Source organism: Ahaetulla prasina, chromosome 1 (genome assembly GCF_028640845.1).
Source record: "Ahaetulla prasina isolate Xishuangbanna chromosome 1, ASM2864084v1, whole genome shotgun sequence".
NCBI lineage: Eukaryota > Metazoa > Chordata > Lepidosauria > Squamata > Colubridae > Ahaetulla > Ahaetulla prasina.
Window position 1 is genome coordinate 332,995,918 of NC_080539.1, and position 19,950 is coordinate 333,015,867.

The 19,950-nt window shown below is 38.5% G+C and overlaps 1 protein-coding gene across 1 annotated transcript in view; it reads right to left on the reverse strand.

Moving 5' to 3' along the window:
- Positions 1-5,403: 5,403 nt before the first annotated feature.
- The window catches only part of CLMN (calmin), a 106,211-nt gene continuing 91,664 nt past the window's right edge, over positions 5,404-19,950 (reverse strand). Inside the window, exons 10-13 of the mRNA XM_058162634.1 lie at positions 14,664-14,851; positions 12,394-12,454; positions 11,334-11,398; positions 5,404-6,740 (exon numbers count right to left, since the gene is read on the reverse strand). Of these exons, the coding sequence (XP_058018617.1) occupies positions 6,578-6,740; positions 11,334-11,398; positions 12,394-12,454; positions 14,664-14,851 (477 nt within the window). The 3' untranslated portion in view covers positions 5,404-6,577. The remainder of the gene's footprint in view (positions 6,741-11,333; positions 11,399-12,393; positions 12,455-14,663; positions 14,852-19,950) is intronic.

Below are 19,950 nucleotides of genomic sequence, written 5' to 3' on the forward strand. Positions count from 1 at the left end.
TATAAAAACAATAAAGGTGGGAAATAAATAAACAGACTTGAATATCTGTTATAGTTGAAGGTGGAAACAACATCAGAGAATGAAGCCGGATATTTGTCTCTTTGGAGGCCCACATACTCTTTCTAATGGCTTAAAGGCCATTTGATTGCAAACTATTAGCATTTCTGAATAAAAGCTAAAGACTGTATTTAAGTTGGCTAAAGCTCTTTTGTGCTTGAGGCTTATTAATAATATGCAATCAGAAATGAAGATCCTTGTGTTTTGGAATTGACTTCCAAGTAACTAAAAATAAGCATATCCCCTGAAATTAATTGTGAAATGTCATTTGTTTATTTGAATGCCAAATTTAGGAACTGTCTATTTTCTTCACAGAGGAATTCTGTGTGATGTAGAAGAAAAATATAAAAACATAAAAATTATATATAAATATTCTGCTCTAACATCTGTAGTTATGAATACCTTTGAAAGGCTAGTGCTGTCCCTCTTGAAAACCATCACGGATCTGCTGTTAGACCCCTTGCAATTTGCATACCAAGCAAATAGATCAACAGATGATGCTGTTAATATGGTTCTGTACTACATCCTACATCTTGAATCTCCAAAGACCTACACAAGGGTCCTCTTTGTAGACTTTAGTCCAGAATTATATACCATCATTCCAGACACTCTTCTAACTAAGCTAAACCAGCTACAGGTACCTGAACACACTTGCAAGTGGATCATAAGCTTCCTAACGAACAGGAAGCAGCAGGTGAACCTAAGCAGAATCACATCAGATACCTGTACAATTAGCACAGGAGCCCCCCAAGGCTGTGTGCTCTCCCCACTTCTCTCTGTATACCAATGACTGCATCTCTAATGATCCATCCATTAAACTACTGAAGTTCGCAGATAACACAACAGTGTTCGGTCTCATTCAAGACAGTGATGAATCCGCATACAGACAGGAGGTTGAACAACTAGCCTTGTAGTGTGACCGGAACAATCTGGAACTGAACACACTCAAAACCATAGAAATGGTGGTAGACTTTAGGAGAAACACTTCCATGCTTCAACCTCTCACGATACTAGACAACACAGTATCAACAGTAGAGACCTTCAAATTTCTAGGTTCTACCATATCACAAGATCTAAAATGGACAGCCAACATCAAAAATGTCATCAAAAAAGCACAACAAAGAATGTTCTTTCTGCGCCAACTCAGAAAGCTTAAACTACCCAAGGAGCTGCTGATCCAGTTCTACAGAGGAATTTATTGAGTCTGTCATCTGTACCTCTAACTGTCTGGTTTGGTTCTGCAACCCAACAAGATAGACACAAACTTCAGAGAATAATTAGAACTGCAGAAAAAACAATTGCTACCAACCTGCCTTCCATTGGGGACCTATATACTGCACAAGTCAAAAAGAGGGCTGTGAAAATATTTACAGACCCCTCACATTCTGGACATAAACTGTTTCAACTCCTACCCTCAAAACGACGCTATAAAGTACGGCATACCAGAACAACTAGACACAAGAACAGTCTTTTCCCAAACGCCATCACTCTGCTAAACAAATAATTCCCTCAATACTGTCAAACTATTTAATAAGTCTGCACTACTATTAATCTTCTCATCGTTCCCATCACCCATCTCCTTCCACTTAATGACTGTGTGACTGTAACTTTGTTGCTTGTATCCTTACGATTTATATTGATATTGGTTCCTGATTGCTTATTTGTACCCTATGACTATCATTGTTGTACCTTATGATTCTTGATGAACATATCTTTTCTTTTATGTACACTGGGAGCATATGCACCAAGACAAATCACACTTGGCCAATAAAAAATTCTATTCTATTCTATTTAGAGGCAAAGTTAGTTAAAATTCAAAAGTTTAAAAGGTGGGAGGAAGTCCTTCAAGATGTTAACGAGCCCCATAGGTTGGTGATCCTCTGTGAGCTCCAAGCAAGATGGCAAAGCCAGTTCTTCAGACATTTCCAAAAGTCCAAGAGAGTGGAGGCCTGCCTTATGCTCCCTTTTGGGGGTTCACACTAGTTGTTTTCTGTATGCCTGTTTGAGAACATTTTACCAAAATGGTAACAATGCATTTGAGTATAAATGCTAGAAGAGAAGAATACATTAGCTAGATGAGCCATTTAGCTAGCTTGACTGATTGATTTACTGATTGAGTTAAGAAATGTAATTATTGGGCAGAGTTTCATTATATATTCCTGGCTTCAGATTTATGTCTTTATCACTGTTCCTAGTCTGCTTCATGTGATTTTTCTCTTCCTTAATATAAGATAAACATATAGTTATATTCAGAAGTAAATAAGCAGATAGAAACAATTTAGCACAGAAAATCCATCTCTTTTATTTGAAGACTTGGAACATAAAAATGCTTTAAGCTGTTCATTATTGCATCCTCTTTTTAAAGTATGACTGCAGTTGAGTTGTTTTGCAAACAGAGATCCCATTTGCCGTTTCAATTGTGCATCTGTTTTTTACACTCTGAGTTTTAAAGAGTAATTGCAAACATTCATATGTTGAAGCAGGAAAAAATATGAAAGGATAGGATGTGTTTGCATTTCTATTTATTAAAAAAATAAATTTAAGTTTACATTAAAGTAAAAAAAGAATCTTTTTAACAATAGATTGTTAGAAACTGAGAGTTCCTTGGTACTCTCTGAGCTTGCTTGTTTTCTTGCAGACATTTCATTACCCAAACTAGGTAACATCATCAGTGGTAGGATTCAACCCGTGTAACGAACGGGAACGAGGGGAATGAAAAGCAAATTTAAAAAGCTTTCTATAAATGCTTTTTTGTTTTTACATTTGAAGCATTTCTCCATCAATAAAGCTGCCAACCCCACCAGCATCATCTTTGTTTATTGTGCAACTCCATTTCAGATTCTACTTCCAAAGTCAATGACCACTGTTGGAAACTTAAGAAATCAGAGAGCATAGTAACAGTGAGTCCACAGGTGATAAATCTTCACAAGACGTTAAGGATCCACAGATCCTACCTTCAATATTTGAGTGATATTAATGGGTTTCCACAAACACTGGAATTAGAAAATCAGGAAATACAGTTGAAATTCTAGTAAATGAATTCCAAATTTGGAAGCACAGGCCTCAATCCAATCCAATATTTAATCATGATAACCTGGCCATTGGCAAGATGGAAGAGAGTATCTCTTGTTAAGATACCACTCTTAGAGAATTTTTATTGGGGTATGGATAATAACCTTGAATAATATGGTGACTATTACCTCAATATGATGTCTTAAGGATTTTTTAAATCGACCAATGAATCCTCTCGCCCCTTTTGTTCAACATCTATATGAAGCCGCTGGGTGAGATCATCAGTGGCTTCGGTGTGAGGTACCAGCTGTACGCTGATGACACCCAGCTGTACTTTTCCACACCGGGCCACCCCAACGAAGCTATCGAAGTGTTGTCCCGGTGCTTGGAGGCCATACGGGTCTGGATGGGGAGAAACAGGCTCAAGCTCAATCCCTCCAAGACAGAGTGGCTGTGGATGCCGGCATCCCGGTACAGTCAGCTGAGTCCTCGGCTGACTGTTGGGGGCGAGTCATTGGCCCCGATGGAAGGGGTGCGCAACTTGGGCGTCCTCCTGGATGAACGGCTGTCTTTTGAAGATGATCTGATGGCCGTCTCCAGGAGAGCTTTCTACCAGATTCGCCTGGTGCGCCAGTTGCGCCCCTTTCTAGACCGGGATGCCCTATGCACGGTCACTCACGCCCTCGTGACGTCTCGCCTGGATTACTGCAATGCTCTCTACATGGGGCTCCCCTTGAAGGGCATCCGGAGGCTGCAGTTAGTTCAGAATGCGGCTGCGTGGGTTATAGAGGGAGCCCCTCGTGGCTCCCGTATGACACCAATCCTGCGCAGACTGCACTGGCTACCTGTGGCCTTCCGGGTGCGCTTCAAGGTTTTGGTAACCACCTTCAAAGCGCTCCATGGCATAGGGCCGGGTTATTTACGGGACCGCCTACTGCTACCGAATACCTCTCACCGACCCGTGCGCTCTCACAGAGAGGGACTCCTCAGGGTGCCGTCAGCTAGGCAGTGTCGTCTGGCGATGCCCAGGGGAAGGGCCTTCTCTGTGGGGGCTCCCACCCTCTGGGACGAACTCCCCAGGACTCACAACTTCCGGACCTCCGAACCTTCCGTCGCGAGCTCAAGACACATTTATTCATCTGTGCAGGACTGGCTTAGATTTTAAATTTATAGGGGTTTTTAAATTGGTTTTTTTAATATTCATATTTAGATCTTTTAATGATTATCTTAATTTGTATATAAATGTTTTTATGTGCCTGTGAACCGCCCTGAGTCCTTCGGGAGATAGGGCGGTATACAAATTTGAATAATAAATAAATAAAATAAATAAATAAATTCATTGTACAAACAAGTGAATAAAATGTACTGATTTCATTATGGATAAATGTTTGTCTTATTTTTTAAAAAAGATGAATTTTAGGAGAATTAATGGAGCATGAGCCCTCAGGAACATGACTCCTCTATATAGAGTTTGATATTCTCAGCACCCTTCCTTCCTCCTACCCTCAATTGTTCTTTTTCTCTTCTGACTTTGAACTGTGCCACTTGCCAAGTGCCTGAATTGTGATTGCAGGGATGCTGCAAGGCAACAACTTTGAGGACCACTCATAAGTCTTCTTTTTCAGCATTATTGTAATTTCAAATGGTCACTGAACAAATGGTCAGTAAACAAAGATTACCTGTATATTGTTTCCCGAATTAAGCTTATCTTTATCTTCTTTCGTGCAAGCACCAGCATCAAGAACACTGATAGAATATAAAAGTTATACTCCTAAATAAATTCTCTGTCCACACACTTTTTTCTATTATATGTGATTTTCAGTGGTTTCTCAAATTACAGAAACACACTTGAGTAATGAAACTTATGTAATGGCTATTAAGTGACATATACAGTATGATAAATAATCTGTAATCCACTATCCAGTCCAGTGTTTCTCAATCTTGGCAACTTTAAGATTTGGACTTCAACTTTCAGAATTCCCCAACCAGCTTCAGCAGAGATAATGTATGAATTATCTCCAAAATAGCACAGAGTGCTTCCCAACTTTTTCCAATATGAGAGTCACAGGCTTTTCTCCATGGCTGAAAGAAAGTGATATCTGTTTCCTTGAGGTGGTAAAAAGTATGCTGGCATCCCCATCCATATTCTGCCAAATAAAGGAGCTGGTAAATGGTATTGTTCTTATAGTCTCAAGATTTTTATTATCAGTCAAGACAAGATTAAAAGATTGTTATGTCAACAACCACCAGCAAATTCCTTTGCTCCAATATTTTTGCTCCAATATTGGTGAAATACACACACAGAGAGGGGGGGGGAGGGAGAGGGAGGGAGGCTAATCTTAAATCATGGTATTGAAACAAATCTAGGGAGCCAAATTCAAAATGCTTGGGTATGCGTGTATGTATATTAGCCCAAATCAATCCATTGCAGTATCAAGGTCTCTGCACTGAAGGTTGTAGAGCATAATTACAATATTTGTCCAGTGTGGGTTGGTAGAGAATTGTTTTTCAAGTTCTCTATCTAGGACTGAGAGAGAATGACTGGATCAAAGTTACCCATTGTTTCTGTGCCCGAGGAAGTATTAGAATCTGGGTCCTTGTAGTCCTAGTCCATTATCTCAGCCACTATCCTATATTGGTTCTGGGTATATGTATTAGATTTCATGACTGTGCAAATAAGCTAGAAATAAAGGAATAAGTTTTGAAGAAAGACCAAAACACTCTAAATATAGATTTCCCTACAAGATTGTTCATTTTATTTTGCATCCTACAAAGCAAGGCATAAATGTACAAAAACCCTGAATTCATTAACCGAATGTCTTCACTCTGTGTAGATCTCTCTATACAAATATATATTATGTACACAAAAAGTCATATAATGCAACAGTAAAACAAGAATACCCATGGAACTAGCTGATCCCAATAAGAAAAGATTACAAGATCTGAGCTTATTGATTTAGAAAAAGGTGAGGAAGGAGATGCCAATGTTAAGTTATGCAACATGAACAAAATAGAATCTTTTTTCCTTTCATTATACAAGTACTAAAACTATAGTTTCCAATGCAGTTGAATGATAGATGATCAGGACAGAATAGACAAAAATATTTCCTTCAGGAGGTCTATGAAATTTGCTGCCACAGTATGTAGTAATGCTCCCAACTTGGGCAGTTTTAAAAGAGGATTAGATCAATTCACAAAGACTAAGGTTACCAGCTTTTGACTTTTAATCAAAAAGGCTACAAATTATCACAGGGAATATGTATATGAGTATCCATTGCCAGGATAATATGAGCAAGGAGATGCTTTTGCCTTATTATTCTGCTAATGGGCTTCTGGTTGGTCTTTGCAGGAACAAAAAGAACCCAAATAGGTTTTAATCTCTTCCTTCCTTCTTAATCTTGACCTGGTAATTTTGGCAGGCATTACTACATCCTGGAGAAAGGATTATGGGCACATAAACATAAACCTCAAGCGGCTATCTTTTATTACTCTGATGCATTCACAGAGATCAAAGTGGGCTACTAACAAGCTGTGGAAGGAGTAATAAGCAATAAACTATTGCCCAGAGGAAAATGATGAAGTAAAACAGCTCAGGCTGGTCTGTCCGTGAAGAGCTCCTACATAAAAGTTCCTTCTCTAGAATGTCTTCTTCTTCAAGATCTTTTCTCTTCCTGGAAAGAGTGGAGAAAGTTAAATTACAAATGCCCATGAACCAGATGATCAATGATGACCCTTTTCCAAATAGCCAGACATTAGAATAGTCACTAGAGGACTATTAAAGATAAGGCCTTTGAATCCCCACCTTTCACCGAAGTATCTCCCTGGTACTTTCAACTATTATCCATTAAATTCTAAGGAAAGAACTCTGTACCCCAAATTCGGTTCTTTGATTGTTAACTGGTGGTCCAATTTACTGTATTTTTCGCATTGTAAAACATACTTTCCCCCCAAAAAACAGTGGGTGGAAATGTCTGTACGTTTTATAAAGAGAGGTCACCAACCGGTGGTCGGTGGACCACTGGTGGTCTCTGAGAAAATTTTAGTGGTCTGCAGCGCATCCGGGTGGAGGAGCTGCTTCAGGATGACCAATGGGCCAGTCCTGTGACTAGAGCTCTGGAATACAGGACTGGCCAGGCAGCTCGTCGTGGGGCTGAAAATCTCTGCCATAGAGGGAGGTACATGCAACTTTGAAGGTTGTGAGCGTGCAAGGAGTAGGGCAGTGGGATTTATAATTATGAATTTAGTGGTCCCTGAGGTCTGAAAGGTTGGTGACTCCTGTTATAGAGCAAATATTGTGGCGGGGGAAGGGGGTTGGTGTGGTGGCGATGTTCGCTGCCTGTCATTGGCACCGCTGCCTGTTACCACCACTACTGCCTGTCACCGCTGCCGCCACCAGAGAACACTAAAACCTTCGCTGCCAAGCTACCAATTGGCGGTTGGATCGGTCTCCCAGAATACCGCCAATCAGCTGTTCTAGGCAGCAGGGATTGCTGCCACCGCCTATCGTTGTTGCTGTTGATTGCTGTCGATTGCTGTCGCCACACTGGCAGCGATAGGTGGCAAACGGCAGTGGCAATCAGCAGCGAGAGGTGGTGGTGATAGGCGGTGGCGGTGATCACCACTGCATAAAACAGCTGATCAACAGTATTCTGGGAGGCCAATCCAACCACCGATCAGCTGCTCGGCAGTGAAGGCTCCAGCATTCCCTGGTGGCAGCAGCTCAGCTCAGTTGACCGGTGGTGGGCGCAACAAAGCGGAAACCTGATGAGCCATGTGCTGGGGCTGCGATAATATGCTGAAGCTCACCAGCTTGTTTGCTGCAAGGATTCTAGCCAGATGAATACCAGATGGTTGCTGGGAGGCAGAGGCAGATTTTTTTTCTTGTTTTTCTCCTCTAAAGCTAATGTGCGTCTTATGGTCCAGTGCATCTTATAGTGTGAAAAATACAGTAATTTATTGTTGTATGCCACTTGATTTGCAGTGTTTCTTAACCTTTTCTTCACCACAGAACCCTTTAAATACCTTTTGTGGCCACAGACTCCAAGAACTTAATTCAATATTTAAATCATAACATTTCTTCAAGCCTGCACAGACCCCATGATGGCAGTGTACCACCCCACAGGGGTCTCCAGACCACAGGTTGAGAACCATTGTAATATTATGTGCAAATACACTATAAAGTAGTTGAGAGAGGCAAGAATAATGATATAAAATCCCAGGCACAACTTATTTCTATGCCCTATTTCATCCTCTCTTTACCTATGCACCCACTGCTCTGTTGCAATTTAAATTGTTAAGGCTTTTGAAACAAGACCTTCAAGGATGCTCATAATAGATATCATCAATGTGAATGAATATCAGTTGTCACAAATGAATGTTGTCCCAGGATAAGGTTGCAGGATCCAACCTGGATCAGTCATTGGGACCAGAGATTTTGTCTTCTGAGTTTTTGGACTTGTGCTAAAGCCCATCTTCAGGGAACTTGTCTTTAGCAGAGTGCTGTTCTGGGTGTGGTATTGATAGTGCCTGTTGTAAGTGCCTTTTTAGATATTGATTGGAGTGTGTTGATGGCTGGCTTTTAAGTCATTAGCTGTAGTTGCTTGTGCTGCCCGACCCTCACTTTCTAAGTACTTGATAGTCTGGTGGTAAATCAACAGTCCTATTAACTGATGAGGGTCCTGTTTCCCAGGCTTCAATCACTTCCCTGGCTGTTTTGTGCCTGCTCATCCAACAATCTTAGTAGCTGCAAAATTGAATGTGTGTCCTTGTTCATTGCGGTGTGACTGCTGACTGCTCGCTTGTATCCTTGCTCCAGAATGAGTCTGAAAGCTTGAAAGACAAAACCTCTGGTCCCGGTGACTGATCTAGATTGGATCCTGCAAAATACAGTTGTGCTTTCTGGATAGAGCATGCTATTAATGAAGCAGGCTGATGAATGGACAGGGGAAAGAGGAAAGGAAGGGAAGACCACAAACCACCCTTTCACTCGGATGAGTTCAGACTGAGACTTTCAAGAAACTACAGAGGGAGAGGGAAATTGATAAAGATTGCTATGGCTTGTAAGGGATCTGAAGAAATTCTGTCTTCAACAATGACGAGAATTCTACACATCATAAAATAACCAAAGAAGGGCTGCAGATACACTTCATAAACAGCTGCAGGTAATGACTCCCTAATTAACTGCATTATGATGTCTGAAATAGTAAATATCACTCTGACACAACTACTTTATATTTTAAGATCTATACCCAATTACTGAGTACGGAGGCAAGCATTTTGAAAAAACTTACTTAGGAATTACAGTTTATTCCACAAACTATGGTTAAACAAACCATGGCTTAGCATAATTTTGAACATGTGCAGAGAGAGAAAGAATATAGATCACCCTTACAATCTTGGATGCCCTTCATCCAAGGATGCCCTTGTCAGCTCCAGGAATTCTGCAGCCAGCATGGCTGTTTTGTAAATTCAGGGAGCTGAAGTCCATACATTTGTGGGTGCCAAATCTGGGAAAAGATGCTGCCACACATTTCTGAAACCAACCAACTGCCAACAGAGTGGAAAAATCGAAAGCTCTGCTGAGCCTACTCTGAGCCAGCAGTAGCAAACCAGGAAAAACAAAAATAATCACAAGGTTATATTTTGCTGCATGGCTTACTGTATTTCCCTCAGTATTAAGTTTTTCAGTGTGTCAAAATGGGAAACAGATTAGTGATTAATAATTAGTTAATATTTAACCAATATTGCAATAGACCCACAATGTGAATCTGATTTCAACCTAGCTAACATACATTATAAAGTGTTAAAAATCTGGGTCTGTCATCCATCAGCCTCATCTCCTGCCATTCTCATCCTTCGAATCTTTCAAATTTACTATTAGCTGAATACCCATGCTCCGCTACGACACTATGTGATTGGGCTTGATAAATTGACACTTAGAGTTTGAAAATTAATGAGTAGTTACAATTGGCATTTCCTTTCCCCTTCTCTCCCTCAGGCTAGCCCCACAGAAGCCTCTCCTCTCTATCCCCTTGTCTCCCTCAGGCTTGCCCCACAAAAGCCTCTCCTCTCCCTCAGGCTGGCTCCACAGAAGCCTCTCTTATCCTACCCCCTTATCTACCTCAGGCTGGCCCCATAGACCCTCTCCTTTCCCCTTCTCTCCCTCAGGCTGGCCCCACAGATCTCTCCTCTTCTCTTCCTCAGGCTTGCCCCATAGAAGCCTCTCCTCTTCTCTCCCTCAGGCTGGCCCCACAGAAACTTATCCTATCCTATCCTATCCTATCCTATCCTATCCTATCCTATCCTATCCTATCCTATCCTATCCCCTTCTCTCCCTCAGGCTTTCTAGCCCTTTCTCTCCATGAGGCTTGCCCCACAGAAGCCTGTCCTATGCTATCCCATTCTCTCCAGAATTATTTTCAAGTTGGGAGGGGGAGTAGAATGTCTAACTAATTAGCATCAGAGTGTGTTATAATAATATAGGAAATACTAATGCTCTGATGGTCAGTTCGAAAAATCCTTTCTTAGTGAGCATCTAGAAGCCAAGAGAAACATACATTTGTATGTTTGTAGGCTTTACTGTTCTGGAGCTTTCATGATTAATGCGTGAGTGGTTTTCGCTTTTATAGATATATAAATATATATAGATTTGAAGAGCATCACAATTATGTATTTCTATTGGTATGCTCATATTTAACAAAAAACAAGGATATCATGATTGCTAAGTATCCCGTTTTATTATATTTTATATGATAAAATACGTATAAAACAGATAGTCTTTGACTAATGACCATAACTGGGACTGGAATTTTGGCTGCTAATGTGGTTATTAAGTGAGCCATCACATGACCTTAACTGATTTTATGACCATTGTTATCCCAGGCTTTAAGGGAATCACAAGTGAATTGCACGGTTGTTAAATGAATCATTAAGCAAATATAGCTTCCCCAATTGACTTTGCTTGTTAGAAGCCAGATTGTAAATTGTGATCATGTGCAGCAAGTTGTTGCAATTGTCGTATATGCAAGTCAGTTGTCAAGTACCCAAACTGTGATCACATGACTATGAGGTGGTGTGATGGTCAAAACTTTCAGAATAGTTCATAAGTCACTTTTTTCCAAGGCCATCACAGTTATATTATATATTATAATTTTGGTTAGGCGTTCTAGAGAGGAATACCAAAATGATTAAAGGTACTTTTCAGCCAACCAAATGTTATCTTTGTTCTTAAGGCTCGATGTACAAAAATGAAACAATATACCTACCTGATAGCAGGAGTTGGATATTCATTTGGGGTTGTGCTCTTTTGTACACCACGGCTGCCACTTTCCTAAAAATATATATTTTTATTATAACTATTATAACTATATAGGCTAGGCTTTAAAGTAGGTGATATCAGCACAACTAAAGTTGTTGTTTTTGTGTGCGCACTGAATTATATCATTTGTCCTGTCTAAATGAATCTGAAAATGACATGGGTATTTGCTAATATAAGTACATTTATAACTTTAATATCAGTCCGTTATACCACTTCAGACTGGGATTTAAGAAGCCAACTGTCTTGGAAGTCAGCTCTTAATACAGGTAGTTCTTGTTTAGTAATCACAGTTGGGACTGGCAACTTAATTGTTAAGTGAAATGACTGCTAAGTCAAACCCCAACTGTGCTTATAATCTTGCTTCAGGGTACTTGCAAATGTAAATGTGAGAATTGGTAACAAAGTTATTTTTTCCATCACTGCTGTAAATCGTTAAATAAGTCAGTTGTTAAAGAAGCACCCCCTTGTTTTTTTATAATAGTGAAATTTATATACCAATAGTGTTGGAAATGTTGTGATTTGTCTTGGTAACTATTGAAATGGCTTTTCTGAACATACCATACTTCAGATTTGTTGAACAGAATCTCTCATCACTATCAGACCACAGGCTGTTGATTTGGTGGGCAGATATGATGGAAATTATAGTTCAACTCTTTGAGGGACATAATATTGAAGAAATATACTATACAATAGATTCATTTATGATGCTGATAATTTAAAACAATGTGTCTGGTTTTTTCACAACCAGATATTTGGACAATATGAATGTTAAATGAACATGAGATTTGATTAATTAAAAACAGATAATATTATTAACATTATCTAATTGTGATTCCTATCTGGTGTGCTTGGAATGAGCCGGGGTTTCAAATCAAGTTTGGAGCATGTTGACAGACAGGACTGATCGCTCCACTGGAGGTATTTAAAACTATGCTATTTCAATTTCATTTAGATAAATATCAGGAGTAGTACAGGTTAGTTACAGAAGTAAAAGTTCACTTGCTTACCTTAATTGTTGAATCAGTAGCGTTTATTTGGTAGACAATATTGGGATCACTGTGGCTGATCCTGAAATGCATAAATGAATCCATATGTAAGTCAACCATGATTTGGAAAAACATCCTAATATTGTTGCAGCCTATCCAAGCCTGAAAAGTGTTAGGTATAGAAATAAGACTTCTATTATCAATCTTTAATGTTTAATATTTTAATGGATTTTTTAAAATTTTATTGCTTTTATGATATTGTCACTTGATAGTGAGATGGGTGGCATGTAAATTTAATTTAATTATCCCCATTCAGATAAAATACAATGACCAAAATATTGGTGAGTGAATTATAATCTAACTCATCTAGAAGGTATGCTGGAGAACGTTGGTTTAAAAGAAAAATATCTCCAGTGATACAGCACATTTCTCACATTTCAACTATTCAGATCCCGAAATTATCCTGATAAATATGTCTAAGGCAATCCATGTTCTTACTTCAACATTTCCACTTTAACTTTTCCACTTAGCTACAATTTATTAATAGTTTCAATCTACTTGAATAAAGGATGTTCTGGAACATTCTTACTACTCTTGGTAAGAAAGTAAGCCAACTCCCAAACTTGCACATGTATCAAAGGTGCAGTAGATACTTTCCATTGTACCCTCCTATTTATCTCAACATGGTAGCATAAATAATTCTTAAGAAGAAACATAGTCTTAAGGAAAGCTATGACATGAGGTGTGTTTAACATAACCACATTAAGTAGCACAACAAAATAGGAAATAGAGAAGATGAAGAGGTAGCAGAAACTACTGAAAGCCAGGGACGCTGCTGAGTGAAAATGCAGTTGGGAGAAGGGTTAATCAATTATAAGGGATTAGGCAGAATATTAAATGTAGCCAGTTTGATTCAGTGCACTGAATGATGGGCCAAGGAGAACAGTATCAAAACACATATGAATCCACCAAGTGCCTTAGGAAGGAAATGGCTTCCATCCTTCCTCTTTTTTCTTTTGACTTCCTCAGCTCATCTTCACAGAATTAAAAAAAAAAGATATATCTCTAAAGGCTATTGATTTCCCAAACTGTAAACTGAGATAAATTTATTTTAAAGATCTAGCCTGCTCTGCCTCCTAGTCATGGATGATATTCTAACAGAACTTTGATAAAACTGTGATAAATGAGTAATTCTCATAACAAAATCCTGCATATAGCTTAGCAGATCACAAGGGAATCCTGGTCTGCTGCATATATTGCATTATTGATCTTCTATCCTAGGCAGCTATAATGAAGTAGCAGTGAAAATACATCCAGCAGGCATTGTTCTGAGTACAGCTGATTCTATGGATGAATGAATCCATTTTTAAAGGAAAGTGACCTACCTATTTTTCTAGATGACCAGCTGCCATAAAACATAAGCAATTAAAAATATTAAATCCTACAATAACAACAAAAACAAAAGCACAACTAAATGATTCAGTGAAAAACAGATGCAATGGATGGTCAAAAAAATATCTTTCCAAGGTATATTGAGAGGAGGAGGAAAAGAAAGTAATACTCAGATCGCAATAGCAATAGCACTTAAACTTATATACCACTTCACAGTACTTTATAGCCTCCTCTGTAAGTGGTTTAGCATCAGTATATTGCCTCTAACAATCTGGGTCTTCATTTTACCGATCTCGGAAGGGTGGAAGGCTGAGTCAACTTTGAGCCATTCAGAATCGAACTCCTGGAGTGAGCAGTGCATTAGCCTGCAGTACTGCATTCTAACCACTGTGCCACCACGACTGGTATATACTCAGATGTTGATGAAGAAAAAGTATTTTGTTTTATTTTTCAATTTTTCAATTTAAGGCCAACCAACTGGCTTTTTGCCTAAGCAACACTAGAAGTTACAATCCTCAGGTTACTAGCCAATACTTTAACCATTACACCCAACTATTCCTTTTTGCTTTATTATACAATAACTAAACAAAACTTTAAAAATACAATATCAAATTCAGTTTTCAATTTTTTAATGAAAGAATTATAGTTTATGCCCTATTAATTTCCCTGGAAAGTCGTTTACTCAATGGTATCACCCTTGATATGCTTAAATGTTGGCCATATCATGTCCTTCCAAAATCCATCTGGATGTATTTCCTACTCATTTCCCATGCTATAGCTTTTAGGACCGTAGCCACAAAGACCAATAAAATGTGAGATGTGGCTTGTAACTCTGTTTTATCTAGAAACTGGGCAAGGAAAGTGGCAAGACAAGTTCTGTAGGTGGAGCCAGAAAGCACCTTGACAGAGCCAGATGGTCTATGGATTCTTCTTCCAGCTTATCTATTAACCGAGTAAAGCCAGGTTTTGAGCTCTGGGGACTTTCTCCTTGGAAGATCGCCTTGTTCTTCCTTTTTTCTTTCTTTTTACTTCTTTCTTCTGGAAGTTTTCTTTCTTCAGCTGCAGTATCAGATTGGTTTTCCATAATCTACAAAAAGAGTGTAAAATGTTCAGATTGAAAACATATGAATTATATTCTCTCACCAGAAACTTATCTTCTTTAATACATGTAATTGTTAAATTCATTAGAGAATCATATCCTATTTTCTTACTTGCACAGTTTGTTTAATTGTCAAGTTAGTGTCATTCTTAGCAACTGCATACATTTTTGTCAATCATGTTATATAATTCCTTGCAGAGTGCTGTCCAAATCATCTACCAACAATGTATCATAGAAACAAACAAAATATGTTTATATGGTCTCTCTCTGTGTGTGTGTGTGTGTGTGTGTGTGTGTGTGTGCGTGTGTGCGTACACACACACACAAAATGGCACTAGCAAACTGAGAACTGAGTGCAACAATTGTATACAATTGGAAACTCAAAAGCTTGCTGGATAAAGAATAGATGTCAATTTTGACAGGTATTTAAGGTATTCAAGTAGGAATACAGACAGTCACATTAATAATGCACATAAATCTAATTTTATTTATATCTAAACTACAAGCTGTAAAAAGGGGAATAGAGCTTACTATTGATCTTAGTTGGGTTTTCCAGTTTGGATGGTGTTCCCTAAACAGTTGCATACATTGCCATTGCCAGATGATGGCTAACTTAAACAAGACAAAACAAATTTCTTCCCTATATCATTTTTTTAAGCTGTGTGGCAAAAACATATAGCATAATCACTAGTAAAGTCAGCACTGGTAATAATTCTATTTAAACATGTGTAGATGGCAAATTTGTTTAATTATCTGACAAATCTGGGATGTATTGTGAGGTATAGCTTTTGGAAGTGTACATATTTTAGCTCTCTTCCCAGAAAACTAAGCAGGACTCCATTTACTGGCTAGGGATCAGTGCCCCAAACTCAGCTAATATCAGAATGATAAACCAAACCCAAGGCAGTGAGTCCAGACAGATGTACCACCTGAAATGTACTTTGCTGGCCATGTTAGCTGCAGAAAATACAGCAATAGTTCAATTACCTCTGAAGAGAATATGATGGGGAAGCCTAGCTTTTTTTTTTACATTTATATCCCGCCCTTCTCCGAAGACTCAGGGCGGCTTACAGTGTGTAAGGCAATAGTCTCATTCTATTTGTATATTTACAAAGTCAACTTATTGCCCCCCCAACAATCTGGGTCCTCATTTTTATCATGTCAAATCACTACACGACTCACAAAGATTCCAGTCTGACCTACACAGCCAATACTCACTGGCACTGGAAACTTTCATTTCCAGCTAAAGAAGACAATGTGCAATACTCTTTCAAAAATGATTGCCTCCTTTATGTTTTACTTGCTCATAGAGGACAAGGCATTAGGGTGAGCATTAGTTCCCATGTTAAAATGGCTCTTCCCAGCTCTGCCCTTGCAATCATGCTACTTACTATAGATTTCTCAGATGGGGAAGCCTACATACAGAGCTCCATATACAAAGGCTTCCTTAGAACCCAGAACCTTGGGTCTTTGCATAATATAATGGAATCTATTTTGTAAAGATACTGATACTGTGGGAATATTTTCATCGATAGAAATTGGACTACCCAAACAAATGACAGCTAGGTAATTCACATTATAATGTTCAAACTAGGTATCAGCTTGGGGCTGTTAAATCTCTTACGCTGGGTGGTAGGAATAGCTGTGCACTGCTAGAGATAGTCACAAGGCTATTCCCCAACAACCTTCTTTTTTTCTATAAAAATCAAATGCCCAATTAGAACATGTATTCAGCTTTAATGCTACAAGCTATAGCAAAGTCAAAGAACAATTTAAATCATTCTATAAGCTCTATATTTTTATCTATAATAGTTTATGCACTTTTCTACAGAGGTAATATCCAAGTCCTTATTTAATCATGAAAAGAGGATTAATGTGTCTCAAAACCTGTATGGACACTATTTCATAATGATCAAAGCCCACCTCAAAGCAGAAAATAATCACAAAAGAGAATTCAGATATGGATTATTCTGATTCCAAGTTGGTTTAGCTCAGTGCTTCTCAATTATTTTCTGTCATGCCCCCCTAGGAAGAAGAAAACATTTTTCGGGGGGGCCCCGCGCGACTGTAAACACGGGGCTTAGCTTGTTATGACAGTGTTTGCCGAGGTCAAACGCGCGCCCCTTTACGGAGCCTCGCGCCCCCCCTGGGGGGCCCGCCCCACTATTTGAGAAGCACTGGTTTAGCTGAATGTTTTAGATAGATTAAGCCCAGATTTGGAATAGCTTGATTTGGACTAGAACATATTAATGAAACCTTTTGTATTCTCTAATTTTATATAATACATTTCATGCAAAAATGCAAGTTACATGTGAAAATTGCAATGAATATACCTGGCTGTAACTAATTTTGACTACGGAGGTGCCAAGTACTCATTTATTGCTTCATTACTGCATTACTGCAATATTATGCAAATATTGAATGAGCTGCAATTATACACCAATTTCAATATTCAATTTTATCCTGAAACTGGTATTCCAACAAAAATATTACATAGCAAAAAATTATGCATATTAATTATTCAGTGAAAGCCTGAAATGTGACAATTGATATTTATATATAAATGGTGAAAATTCCAAAATTTGTGAATGATAATGAAAATAACCATCACCTAGATGACTTGGCAGTTAATGCTGACTTTTGCTGTGAACTGTCCCTAATACATTGTTATTTTTAAGGGTTTGCAAACCTTGTAATAAAATATCAGCACTTGGCAAATTGAAAACACTATGACATAGCAGTCTTCTCCAGGTTTTATAACTTTTTTCACCCCTACCCAGTATTCTAATTGGCCAAAGTCCAACAAAATGAGACATACTAGCTTAAGAAAGCCTACTGCAGAAGGACAGCTAAGGATACTGTTTCAAGGCTAGCCAACAAATGGAAATCCTATAAGCAGTTCTGAATGTGGCTAATAGACAGCCCAAATCCAAAGGAAAAAAGAGCTGAGAGATGGATAACTAACCAGGTGGCAGGTTGCAGAAGGGTTTCTAGTGATGTATGAAACTCAATATAGGGAACAGAATCAAAAAGGTTTGGCGTTCTGTGATTTTTCTATTCTGTTGTAAAGATGGGAACTGAGTTGTTCAAGCTTATCAAAATGTTCCTATCCTCCTTGTTTTAATAATTTAAAATACTTAACAATTTAAAATGTCATTTTGTCCCCAAATTTAGCAATATAATATTGATGTGTTCTAGGAACCATACATTAAATGGTAGTAGCCACATGATATCTATCACCCACTCCTGATGTATATGGCAATGATGGATGGATGCTTTGTGTCAATGGTTCAGAAACCAATCCTTTTCTGAGGCATTCCTGGTCCCAATATTTAAATCCAAACATTAAAACAGGGATAAATGTTCTGATAACTTAATATAATATATATAATATAATATAATATAAGATCTAAAATGGACAGCTAACATCAAAAACATCATCAAAAAAGGACAACAAAGAATGTTCTTTCTGCGCCAACTCAGTAAGCTCAAACTACCCAAGGAGCTGCTGATTCAGTTCTACGGAGGAATTACTGAGTCTGTCATTTGCATCTCTATAACTGTCTGGTTCGGTTCTGCAACCCAACAAGAAAAACACAGACTTCAGAGGATAATTAGAACTGGAGAAAAAATAATTGCTACCAACCTGCCTTCCATTGAGGACCTGTATACTGTATACTGCACGAAGAAGAGGGCCGTGAAAATATTTACAGATCCCTCACATCCAGGACATAAACTGTTTCAATTCCTACCCTCAAAACGACGCTATAGAGCTCTGCATACCAGAACAACTAGACACAAGAACAGTTTTTCCCCGAAGGCCATCACTCTGCTAAACAATTAATTCCCTCAACACTGTCAAACTATTTACTAAATCTGCACTACTATTAATCTTCTCATCGTTCCCATCACCAATCTCTTTCCACTTATGACTGTATGACTGTAACTTTGTTGCTGGCAATCCTTATGATTTATATTGATATATTGACCATCATTTGTGTTGTAAATGTTGTACCTTGATGAAGGTATCTTTTCTTTTATGTACACTGAGAGCATATGCACCAAGACAAATCCCTTGTGTGTCCAATCACACTTGGCCAATAAAAATTCTATTCTATCCTATCCTATCCTATCCTATCCTATCCTATCCTATCCTATCCTATCCTATCCTATCCTAACCTATTCTATAATATAATATAATATAATATAATATAATATAATATAATATAATATAATATAATATAATATAATATAATATAATATAATATAATATAATATAATATAATATAACAACAGAGTTGGAAGGGACCTTGGAGGCCTTCTAGTCCAACCTCCTGCCCAGGCAGGAAACCCTACACCATCTCAGTCAGATGGTTATCCAACATTTTCTTAAAAATTTCCAGTGCTGGAGCATTCACAACTTCTGCAGGCAAGTCGTTCCACTTATTAATTGTTCTAACTGTCAGGAAATTTCTCCTTAGTTCTAAGTTGCTTCTTTCCTTGATCAGTTTCCACCCATTGCTTCTTGTTCTACCCTCAGGTGCTTTGGAGAACAGCCCGACTCCCTCTTCTTTGTGGCAACCCCTGAGATATCGGAACACTTCTATCATGTCTCCCCTAGTCCTTCTTTTTATTAAACTAGACATACCGAGTTCCTGCAACCATTCTTCATATGTTTTAGCCTCCAGTCCCCTAATCATCTTTGTTGCTCTTCTCTGCACTCTTTCTACAGTCTCAGCATCTTTTTTACATCGTGGCGATCAAAACTGAATGCAATATTCCAAGTGTGGCCTTATCAAGGCATTATAAAGTGGTATTAACACTTCACATGATCTTGATTCTATCCCTCTGTTTATGCAGCCCAGAACCGTGTTGGCTTTTTTAACAGCTGCTGCACACTGCTGTTATGTAGATGTAACCATATCTAAATGGTTATCCACTAGGACTCCAAGATCCCTCTCACAGGTACTACTATTGAGCAAGGTACCACATATACGGTACCTGTGCATTTTTTGTTGTTGTTTTTGTTTTTGCCTAAACTTTCTATGAGTCAGTAAAAAAACATCAGTAAAGCATCTAATCCTGAC